The sequence below is a fragment of the Panthera leo genome, chromosome F3, assembly GCF_018350215.1.
Source record: "Panthera leo isolate Ple1 chromosome F3, P.leo_Ple1_pat1.1, whole genome shotgun sequence".
Classification (NCBI taxonomy): domain Eukaryota; kingdom Metazoa; phylum Chordata; class Mammalia; order Carnivora; family Felidae; genus Panthera; species Panthera leo.
Genome location: NC_056696.1, coordinates 13,099,913 through 13,112,588, shown reverse-complemented (window position 1 = coordinate 13,112,588; position 12,676 = coordinate 13,099,913). Strand labels below are relative to the sequence as shown.

Sequence of the window (12,676 nt, the reverse complement as noted above, 5' to 3'; positions counted from 1 at the left end):
GGACGCTTAACCGACTGCGCCACCCAGGCGCCCCTAAGATGCACTATTATTTATGAACCACTAAGAATGGAAAAAAATGCTTCAATTAAATCGTGACATATCATGGATTATAAGACATATCAAAATTTGGTTCGTTAACCCACTTGTTAATCTGTTGAAATTTAGGGACCTGTGCACGTACATAAGACATTTGCATAAAATTTCTGGGCATTCAAGTATTTGATGATACCCAAACATGTGTTCATCCAAGATCTCTAAGAACATCCTTGAACACTTGGTTAAGAAGTTCTAACACAATTATTGTACAGAGACAAACATTTTAGTTTCAAACTACTGGTTAGAGAAAATAACTGGCTAACACTGCACATAAAATGTAATAGTACTGTCCTTCATAATATTTTTCAGTAGATTTTCTTTGCTTCAGTGAATATGGATGATCCTTAACTTAAGTTGCTTACTTGATGAAGACCCCGAAAACCAGACCTTGAGAAAAGATTATGAAAAAACCTTTAAAAAATACCAGGGGCTTGTGGTAAAACAGGAACAGCTCTTACGAGGTATGATTTCCTAAGCAAAGAGATACACAACAAAGTGCTGACTCGACATTAATTTTGTTCAATTTTTTTTGTCACATCAGTAAAGCTAATATCATAATAATTGAAAAATCTGTACATTTTCATATGCTACAAATTCTTTTGTTTTTAGCATGGGTAATGTTTTAAGTTTCGTTCCATTATTTTTTCACCAAAAGACCCTATTCAGCTCTTAAATGTATATACACTTATAATTCATTTATTCAGAGAGGATTTGTAATCCAGTACTTGTCCTTTTCAATAAGAATCTAGTCTCTCAAACACTAATATTAACTAATATTAGTTATAATAATACTAACATCTTATTTAGTAACTTACTTTGTTGCTTTCCTAGGAAATTGATGTAAAGATTTTCAAAATATTTCTCTTGATTAATAAAAAATAGTCTCTTTCTGAGGTTTATTGAGAGGTCTAACAATTCAGTAGTCTGGATTCACAGTCATTGATAAGATACAGTGTTAAGAAGGTTAATGAGAATGATGTGGGGCTTTTAAGTATGCATTCCACCCCTGCTTTGTAGTTGACTATTGATTTTTTTCCAGCCTTATTGAAATATAATTGACATATAACACTGTATTAAGTTTAAGGTATACAATGTGATGATTTGGTACACACATATATTGCAAAATGTTTGCCACAATAAGGTTAGCTAACGTGTCCTTCACCTCACATAAATTACCATTTTGTTGTGGTTATGATGAGAACATTTAAGATCTATTCTCATAGTAACATTCAAGTATACAATACAGTATTGTTAACTATAGACACCATGGTATACATTAGATTCCTGGAACTATTCATCTTTTGTTGACCAAGGTCTTCCCATTTCCCCCGCAACACGGCCTCTGTCAAGCTTCAATCTGTTCTCTGTTTTTATGAGTCCCGTATTTTTAGATTCTACATGTAAGTGAGAACATACAAGATTTGTCTTCTTCTGTCTGACTTCACTTAGTATAATACCCTCAGGGTCCATCTATGTTGTTGCAAATGGCAGAGTATCCTCCTTTTTTTATGGATGAATGATATTTCAGGGTGTGTGTGTGTGTGTGTGTGTGTGTGTGTGTGTGTGCCAGCCACATCTTCTTTATCCGTTCATCCATCAATGGACACTTCAGTTGCTTCCCTGTCTTACCTGTTGTGAAGAATGCTTCAGTGAACATGGGAATGCATATATCTCTTGATTTTACTTCCTTTGGATATATACCCAGAATGGTATTGCTGGATTATATGGTAGTTTTATTTTTATATTTTTGAGGAACCTCCATATTTTCCATAGTGGCTGCACCACTTTATAGTCCTACGAACAGTGCACTAGGGTTCCCTTTTCTCCAAATCCTTGCCAGCATTTATCTCTTGTCTTTTTAATAATAACCATTCTGACAAGGTATGAAGTGATCTGTCATTGTGGTATGGATTTGCATTTCCCTCATAATTGGTGATGTTGAGTACCTTTTCATTTACCTATTGGTCATTTGCATCTCTTCTTTGGAAAAATGTCTATTCAGATCTTTTGCCCATTTTTAAATTAGATTTTTTTTTTTTGGCTAGTGAGTTGTATGAGTTTCTTAAACCTTTTGGATATTAACCCCTTATCAAGTAGATGATTTGCAGGTATTTTCTCCCATTCTGTAGGTTGTCTTTTCATTTTATTGATTTTTTTTTTTTTTTTTGCTGGGTGGAAGGTTTTAATTTGATGTAGTCCCACTTGATAATTGCTTTTGTTTCTTGTGATTTTGGTGTCATTTCCAAAAAGTCATTGCCAAGACGGATGTCAAGGAGCTTTTTCCCTATATTTTCTTTTAGGAGTTCTACAGTTTCAAGTCCTTAATCCTAATTTTATTTCAGTCCTCTTTCTTTTTTTTTCCTTTGTAGTCCAGTTAATTTTTGTGAGTGGTGTTAGGGGTACCGTTTCTTTCTTTCTTTCTTTTTTTTTTTTGTATGTGCATATTCAGTTTTCCCAGCACAATTTTATTGAAGAAACAGTCCTTTCCCCTATTGAGTATTCTTGGCTCCCTTATCAAATATTAGTTGACCCTTATATGGAGATTTGTTTTGAGCTCTCTTCATTGATCTATATGTCTTTTTTTATGCAAATACCTTACTGTTTGATGGCCATTGCTTTGTAACATATTTTAAAACCAGAAAGTATGATGCCTCCAGTTGTTTTTTTTTTTTAATGTTTATTTTATTATTTTTGAGACAGAGAGAGACAGAGCATGAACGGGGGAGGGGCAGAGAGAGAGGGAGACACAGAATCGGAAGCAGGCTCCAGGCTCTGAGCCATCAGCCCAGAGCCCGACGCGGGGCTCGAACTCACGGACCGCGAGATTGTGACCTGAGCCGAAGTTGGACGCTTAACCGACTGAGCCACCCAGGCGCCCCCCTTTTTTTTTTTTTTTTTTGATGCCTCCAGTTTTAAACTTTTTCAAAATTACTTTAGCTATTTTGAATCATTTGTACTTCCATACAAAGTTTTGTACTTTTTTTTCTCCATTTTTGTGAAAAATGACATTGGAATTTTGGTAGAGAGGACATGGCTCTATAGATGTCTTTGAGTAGTATGGACATTTTAATGATAGTAACTCACCTGATCCTTGAACACAGTACATCTTTACGTGTATTTGTGTCTTCGGTTTTTTTCATCAGTGTCTATTATAGTTTTCAGTGTATACATTGTTCACTTCTTTGGTTAAATTTATTCCTAAGTATTTTATTGATTTTGATGCTATTGTAAATGAGACTTTTATTTCCTTTCAGATGGTTGTTAGTGTATAGGATTTTTGTGTATTGATTTTTTTTTTTTTATCCTGAAACCTTACTGAATTCATTTATTAGCTCTAACAATTTTTTGGTATAGGCTTAAAAAGATTTTCTGTACAAGATTGTGTCTTCAGCAAACAGAGACAATTTCATGTCTTCCTTTTCAATTTGTATACCTTTTATTTCTGTTTCTTGCCTAAATGCTTTGGATAGTTTTTCCAGGACTATATTGAATAAAAGTGTCAAGATGAGCTTATTGTGAATCTTACAGTAAAAACCTTCAGAATATGATATTGTTAGTGGGATTTTCATATGTGGCCTTTGTTATATTAATTACTTTCTGTTCCTAAGAGTTTTATCATGAAAAGACGTTGAATTCTGTCATCTGCTTTTTCTGTATCTATTGAGATGACCATGTGATTTTTATCCTTTTTTGTGTTAATGCGATTGTATTTTTTGATTTGTGTATGCTGAACTATCCGTACATATTTCCGTGGGATTTATCCCACTTAGTCATGGTATGTGACCCTTTTAATGTGCTATGCCTTCAGTTTGCTAGTATTTTATTGTGAATTTTTACATCTCTGTTCTTCAGGGATATTTGTCTATAGTTTTTTTGGTGTTTTGTTTTCCTTGTAGTGTCCTTATCTGGCTTAGATAAGGATATTTAGATACTTAGATAAGTACCCTTATCAGGGTAACTCTTCAATTTTTTGGAAGAGTTTGAGATGGATTGGCATTAATTCTTTAAATGTTTGGTAGTTGTCCATGTAGCCTTCTGGTCCTGGGCTTTTCTTTTTGCAAGGTTTTTGATTGCTGACTTAACTCATTATTGGTCTGTTCAGATTTTCTCCTTTATGATTCAGTCTTGATAGGTTGTATGTTTCTAGAAATGTATCCTTTATTCTAGGATATCCAAATGGCTTGTAATTGTTTATGTTAATCTCTTAAGCTCCTCTATATTGCTATTGTATTCGTTGTAATGTCTTCACTTTCGTTTCCATCTTTATTTCAATCCTTTTTTTTCCTTTGTAAGTCAATTAAAAGTTTGTCAGCTTTGTTTATCTTCTTAAAAACCCAACTCTTAGTGTTGCTGATCTTTTCTATTGTTTTTCTATTCTCCATTTCATTTATTTTTGCTCTGATCTTTGTGATTTCCCTCATCCAACAACTTTAGGCTTCTTTGTTCTTTTTCTAATTCCTTGAGGTGCAAGGTTAGGTTACTCATTTGAGATTTTTCTTCTTTTTTCTTTCTTTTTTCTTAATACACATTTCTCTTGGCACTGCTTTTGCTGCATACTTTAAGTTTTGTTATGGTATGTTTCATTTTGGTTAGTTTCAGGATATTATTTGATTTCCCTTTTGATTTCACCTTTGACCCATTGGTTATTCTAGAGTGTGTTGTTTAATTTCCACATATTTGTGAATCTTCCAGCTTTCCTTTGGTTATTGATTTCTTGTTTTAAGACATGATAGTTGAAAAAGATACTTGGTATAATAGCAACTTTGTAAAATTCGCTAAGACTGTTTTGTGACCTAACATTTGATCTATTCTAGGGACTGTTCCACGTGCACTTGAGAAGAATGTGTTCTCTGCTGTTGTTGAATGGGATGTTCCGTTTATGTCGCTTAGGACCATTTGTTCTAAAGTCTAGTTTATGTCTGCTTCCTTATTTATTTCTCTCTGAATGATATATCCATTGCTAAAAGTGTGGTATTGAAGTCCTGTAATGTTATTATATAGATGTCTCTTACTCCCTTCAGATCTGTTAGTATTTGCTTAATATATTTAGGTGCATCACTACTGGGGGCATATATATTTACAATTGTTATATCCACTTCATGAATTGACCCCTTTACCATTAAAAAGTACTTTCTTTGTCTCCTGTTATAGTTTTTAAGTCTGTTTTGTCTGATACAAGTATAGCTACCATTTTTTTGTTTCTATCTTTTGGTTTCCTTTTACATGGAATATATTTTTCCATCCCTTCACTTTGAGCTTATGGTATGTGCCCTCTCATAGATCATGTTACTGATTAGCATCCTTTGATTTCTGCTTATAGAATTCCTTTAGCATTTCTTGTAAGACAGGTCTAGTGGTGATGAACTCCCTCAGCTTTAGTTTATTTGGGAAAGTATTTTGCTTTTATTTTTGAAGGACAACTTTGTTGTGTAAAGTATATTTGGTTGGCATTTTTTTTTTTCTTTCAGCACTTTGAATATATCATTCCACTTAACTCCTGGGCTGTAAGGTTTCTGCTGAGAAATCTACTTATAGTCTTATGGGAATTCCCTTGTAGGAAATAATTTTTTTCTCTTCCTGCTTTTAAAATTCTCACTTTGTCTTTGATTTTAAATGATTTTGTTATAATGTATCTTGTAGAACATCATTCTACACGTTCTAATGTATTATACATATTATAATGTATCTTATAGAACATTATTCTTCATGATTGAAATTTTGGGGTGAATTATATCATGATGTACATATCTCTCCCCAGATTTGGGACATTCTCAGCTATTATTTCTTTAAGTAAATTTTCTACCCCTTTCTTTTTCTTTTCATTCTGGGACTCCAGTGATATATAGATTGTTTTTCTTAATACACAAGCTTTAGGTTAGCTCCTCCTGCTATGCATCTTCATTTCCAATGCCCTGTGCACTTGCATTACCTGTGACAATACCATGCAGGCCCAAGAATGCACATTTACAGCATAATTAGAGATTCATCCATCTTATATCCATAGTTTTTTTTTTTTTTTTATTATTAGGATGGCCTTTCATTCATTAAGGGTTAGTGGAATGTTTCCAGTTTTTTTTTTTTTTTCAATTACAAATAACGTCGCTGTGGACATTCATGTGCAAGTATTCACATGGACATTTGCTTTCTTTTCCTAAGGTAAAATACTTTGTGATGGAATGCTGGGATCATAGGTGTATGTTTATCTTTCTAAGAAATTGCGAAATGGTTTTATGCATGATTGTACTATTTTATCTTCTCATAATCAGTACCTCAGGGTTCCATTTGTTTCACATCCTCACCAACAGTTGATGTGGTCAATTTCGTTAATCTTAGCCATTTAAAAATGTATGCAGTGGTATCATATTGTGTCTTAATTTTCATTTTCATAGCAACTAATTGTATTAAATATCTCTTCGTGTGTTTATCTGTCATTTTGTATCTTCTGTTATATCATCTGTTAAATCTTTTGTTTAATTTTTTTACTGGATTGCTCTCTTATTGAATTTTGAGAGTTCTTTATTTGCATTGGATAAAGACTTATAATTTGCAGACATTCTCTCCCAGTTTTTGGCTTATCTTTTTATTCTCCTAAAAGCATTTTTTGGAGATAAGAATTTTTAATTAAAAAAATGTTTTTGATGTTTATTTGTTTTAGAGAGAGAGAGAGAGAGAGAGGAAGCACAAGCAGGGGAGGGGCAGAGAGAGAGATATACACAGAATCCAAAGCACGCTTCAGACTCTGAGCTGTCAGCACAAAGCCCGACGCGGGGCTTGAACTCACAAACCATGAGATGATGACCTGAGCTGAAGTCAGATGCTTAACTGACTGAGCCACCCAGGTGCCCCGAGAATTTTTAATTTTTATGTAGTACAATTGATTTCATATTTTCTGAATTACAATTTTGGTATTGTATCTAAGGAATTCTTTTCTAACTGCTAAGATTTTATTCTATGTTTTCTTTTACAAGCTTTATGTCTTAGGTTTTTATAGTTAAGTCTAAAATACATTTTGAGTTAAGTTTTGTATGTGGAGTGAGGAATGGATCAAAGTTCTTTATTCTTTTTGCTTATACATATACAATTATTCAAGCATTATTTGTTGAAAACACTATCCTTTTGTCCTTTATCTATTGGATTGTTTTCTCTTTTTGTGAAAATCTTTTATCCATGTATGTGCATTCTCATTTCTAGATTCTACTTTGTGCTGCCCATCCTTTTTATAGATCTTGATACCAACAGCACAGTATCTTCAGTATTGTGGCTTTATAGAAAATATTGAAATGAAGTAGTATTAGGCCTCCCAATGTTTTTCTTTTCCCCAAAGGTGTTTTTGCCATCTAGGTATTTTGCATTTTCATATTACTTTATAAGCAGTGTATTCATTTCTACCAAAAAAAAAAAAAAATCTGGGATATTGATTCAGGCAGCATTGAATATATATATTAATTTGGGAAGATTAATAAGAAGAATCTTAACAATATGAGTCTTTTGACACAAGGATTTGTCTCTACATTTATTTAGATCTTCTTTAATATGTCATAGTGGTATTTTATTGTTTTCAGGTTTTTCATATCTTTTGTCAGATTTACCCCTAAGCACATTTCATATTTTTCTTGCCATTCTATATGCTCTTTTTTAAAAAAATCTCAAGTTTTGATTATTTGTTGCTAGTATATATAAATATAATTGGTTTTTATATATTGGTTCTGTATTGCATAGCCTTGGTAAATTCACTTATTAATTACTTCTAGTAACTTTTTTTAAAGATTCCATTATATTTTCTATGTAGATGATTATGTTTTCTATAAATAAAAATAGTTTTATCTTTTCAAATCAGGAAACTTCTTATCATTTAGTTTCCTTGTCATTAATTGCATTGATTGATTTTTCAAATGCTATATCAACCTTGGACTCCTGTATTAAAATTCACTTGTATTATCCTTTTTATATATCAGTGGATTAAATTTACTAAAATTTTGTTTAGAATTTTTGCTTCTTTTTTTTTTTAAGTTTATTTATTTTTATTTTGACAGAGAGCAAATGAGGTACAAGTAGCAGGGGAGGGACACAAAGAAGGACAGACAGAATCCCAAGCAGGCTCTGCACTGTCAGTGCAGAGCCTGATGTGGGGCTCGAACTCATGAACCATGAGATGATGACCTGAGCCGAGATCAAGAGTTGGATGTTTTAACTAACTGAGCCACCCAGGTGCCCCTAGAATTTTTGCTTCTATATTCACAAGGGATATTTGTGTGTTGTTTTCTTTTGTTGTAAAAATTTCATGAAATGCTGGCTTCATAGGTTGAGTTGGGATTTATTCCATCCTATTTAACTTTCTAGGAGAGTATGTGCAGAATTGCTATCAATTCTTTAAAGGTTGGATAAGATACTCCAGTAAAGCCATTTGAGCTCTTGAATATTCTTTATGGGAAAATTTTAAGTTGCAAATTCAATTTCTTTAATAAGTACTGTTCACATTCTCTTTTTCTTCTTGAATGAGCTCTGGTAGCTTGAATCTTTAAAGGAATTTCTACCTTTCAGGTTGTTTTATATTATTATTCCCTTATCATCTTATTAATACCTATAGAATCTATAGTGATGTAACCTCTCTCCATGCAGAAATTGATGTTATGTCTTTTTTTTTTTTTTTACTCCTGATCTTTCAAGTTGGAAGATTATCATTTTTTAATCTCAAAGAACCAACTTTTGGTTTCATTGATTTTCTGTACATGTATATTTTTTATTTCATTGATTTCTGTTCAGATTTTTATTATTTCCTTTTCTGAACTTATTTTGGGTTCAGTTGGCTATTCTTTTTGTAGTTTCTTAAGGTGGAAGTGGGATCATTTATTCAAGATCTTCTATACTAAAGGTGTGTAGGGCTATAAGTTTCTCTTAAAGCACTGTTTTAGAACTATCCCACAGATTTTAGTATGTCCTGTTTTTATTCTCATTTTTATTCAGTTCAAAATACCTTTTAATTCCCTTTTTTATTTCTTCTTTGACTCATAGGTTGTTTAGAAAGGAGTTATTTTGTTTCCAAATATTTGGGGATTTCTCAGAGACCTTTGTGTTACTAATTTTGAATGTAATCCCATTGTCATTAGAGAAAATACTTTTTTTAAGTTTTTATGCAAATTCCAGTTATCATACAGTGTCTTATTATTTCAGTTATATAACAGTGATTCAGCACCTCCATACATCACCTGGTGCTCATCACAACAAGTGCATTATTTAACCTATCCCCACATCCACCTATTTAACCTGTCCCTCTATCCACCTCCCCTCTGGTAACCATCAGTTTGTTCTCTGTAGTTAAGAGTCTGTTTCTTGGTTTGTCTCTCCCTCTTTCTTTTCCCTTTGATCATTTGTTCTGTTTCTTAAAAATTACATGAGTGAAATCATAGGGTATTCATCTTTCTCTATTATGCTTAACATTATATTCTGCAGCTCTATCCATGTCATTGCCAATGGCAATATTTCATTCTTTTTTATGGCTGAGTAATATTCCATGGCATATCTATACCACATCATCCTTACCCATTCATCAGTCAGTGAACACTTGGGGTGTTTCCATAATTTGGCTATTGTAGATAATGCTGCTATAAACATCAGGGGGCATGTATCCCTTTGAATTAGTATTTTTGTATTCTTTGGATAGTGCAGTTGCTGGATCATGGGGCAGTTTTTATTTTCAACTTTTTGAGGAACCTCCATACTGTTTTCCAGAGTGGCTGCACCAGTTTGCATTTCCACCAACAGTGCAAGAGGGTTACCCTTTCTCCACATCCTTGTCAACACCTGTTGTTTCTTGTGTTTTTTTATTTTAACCACTCTGATAGGTGCAAGGTGATATCTCAGTGTAATTCTTTTAAGTGTGTTTATTTTGAGACAGAGAGTGAGCAGGGGCGGGGCAGAGAGAGGGGGGATAGAGGATCTAAAGTGGGCTCTGCGCTGACAGCAGAGAGCCTGATGCGGGACTAGAACTCAAGAGCCGAGATCATGAACTGAGCCAAAGTTGGATACTCAACCGACTGAGCCACTCAGGTGCCCCTCAGTATAATTTTGACTTGTATTTCCCTCATAAGGTGTGATGTTGAGCATCTTTTCATGTGTCTGTTGGTTATTTGGATGTCTTCTTTGGAAAAATTTCTCATGTTTTCTGTCCATTTTTTACTTTTTTTTTAATTTTTCTAATCACTAACTGAAATTGAGTCTTTTATTATGAGTTCAGGCTACAGATCCCCGTAAGATTAATAGGACTTGTAACTTCATTGCCGGTAGAAACATCAGAAGTTTTCATACCACATCATAGTTGATGTAGATACCTTGAATTACCATTTATGTTCCTTAGTATTTAGAAAATTATGGCAATTATCAGATAAGCGTCTATATCTTGTTATTAAGTATGTCAGTAATGCAACACATTTATTTCTGTATTGCAAATTGATTCTTTTTTTTTTTAAATACGAAATTTATTGTCAAATTGGTTTCCATACAACACCCAGTGCTCATCCCAACAGGTGCCCTCCTCAATGCCCATCACCCACTTTCCCCTCCCTCCCACCCTCCATCAACCCTCAGTTTATTCTCAGTTTTAAGAGAATAAAAACTAATTCTTATGGTTTGCCTCCTTCCCTCTCTGTAACTTTTTTTTTCCCCTTCCCCTCCCCCATGGTCTTCTGTTAAGTTTCTCAGGATCCACGTAAGAGTGAAAACATATGGTATCTGTCTTTCTCTGTATGACTTATTTCACTTAGCATCACACTCTCCAGTTCCATCCACGTTGCTACAAAGGGCCATATTTCATTCTTTCTCATTGCCACGTAGTACTCCATTGTGTATATAAACCACAATTTCTTTATCCATTCATCAGTTGATGGACATTTAGGCTCTTTCCATAATTTGGCTATTGTTGAGAGTGCTGCTAGAAACATTGGGGTACAAGTGCCCCTATGCATCAGTACTTCTGTATCCCTTGGGTAAATTCCTAGCAGTGCTATTGCTGGGTCATAGGGTAGGTCTATTTTTAATTTTTTGAGGAACCTCCACACTGCTTTCCAGAGTGGCTGCACCAATTTGCATTCCCACCAACAGTGCAAGAGGGTTCCCGTTTCTCCACGTCCTCGCCAGCATCTGTAGTTTCCTCATTTGTTCATTTTAGCCACTCTGACTGGCATGAGGTGGTATCTGAGTGTGGTTTTGATTTGTATTTCCCTGATGAGGAGCGACGTTGAGCATCTTTTCATGTGCCTGTTGGCCATCCGGATGTCTTCTTTAGACAAGTGTCTATTCATGTTTTCTGCCCATTTCTTCACTGGGTTATTTGTTTTTCGGGTGTGGAGTTTGGTGAGCTCTGTGTAGATTTTGGATACTAGCCCTTTGTCCGATATGTCATTTGCAAAGATCTTTTCCCATTCCGTTGGTTGCCTTTTAGTTTTGTTGGTTGTTTCCTTTGCTGTGCAGAAGCTTTTTATCTTCATAAGGTCCCAGTAGTTCATTTTTGCTTTTAATTCCCTTGCCTTTGGGGATGTGTCAAGTAAGAAATTGCTACGGCTGAGGTTAGAGAGGTTTTTCCCTGCTTTCTCCTTTAGGGTTTTGATGGTTTCCTGTCTCACGTTTAGGTCCTTTATCCATTTTGAGTTAATTTTTGTGAATGGTGTAAGAAAGTGGTCTAGTTTCATTCTTCTGCGTGTTGCTGTCCAGTTCTCCCAGCACCATTTGTTAAAGAGACTGTCTTTTTTCCATTGGATATTCTTGCCTGCTTTGTCAAAGATTAGTTGGCCATACTTTTGTGGGACCAATTCTGGAGTCTCTATTCTTTTTTTTTTTTTTTTTTAATTTTTTAACATTTATTTATTTTTGAGACAGAGACAGAGCATGAACGGGGGAGGGGCAGAGGGAGAGGGAGACACAGAATCGGAAGCAGGCTCCAGGCTCTGAGCCATCAGCCCAGAGCCCGACGCGGGGCTCGAACTCACGGACCGCGAGATCGTGACCTGAGCCGAAGTCGGACGCTCAACTGACTGAGCCACCCAGGCGCCCCTGGAGTCTCTATTCTATTCCATTGGTCTATGTGTCTGTTTTTATGCCAATACCATGCTGTCTTCATGAGTACCGCTTTGTAGTAGAGGCTAAAGTCTGAGATTGTGATGCCTCCCACTTGATCATGGTGAATAATTCTTTTTACATGCTGTTGAATTCAATTTGCTAGTATCTTGTTGAGAATTTTTGCGTCCATATTCATCAGGAATATTAGCCTGTAGTTCTCTTTTTTTGCTGGGTCTCTGTTTTGGGAATCAAAGTAATGCTGGCTTCATAGAATGAGTCTGGAAGTTTTCCTTCCCTTTTTTGTTTTTTGGAAAAGCTTGAGAAGGATAGTTATTATCTTTGCTTTAAATGTCTGGTAGAATTTCCCAGGGAAGCCATCTGGTCCTGGACTCTTATTTGTTGATTCAATTTCTTCACTGGTTATGGGTCTGTTCAAATTTTCTATTTCTTCCTGTTTGAGTTTTGGAAGTGTGTGGGTGCTTAGGAATTTGTCCATTTCTTCTAGGTTGTCTATTTTGTTGGCATATAA

The 12,676-nt window shown here is 34.7% G+C and overlaps 1 protein-coding gene across 5 annotated transcripts in view; it reads left to right on the top strand.

The window, feature by feature from the left end:
• KIFAP3 (kinesin associated protein 3) overlaps positions 1-12,676 on the top strand; it is a 181,304-nt gene that overhangs the window by 49,092 nt on the left and 119,536 nt on the right. For all 5 annotated transcript variants that reach the window (XM_042924555.1, XM_042924554.1, XM_042924557.1 and 2 more), the window contains one exon: positions 459-557. In XM_042924555.1, coding sequence (XP_042780489.1) covers positions 459-557 — 99 coding nt within the window. The remainder of the gene's footprint in view (positions 1-458; positions 558-12,676) is intronic.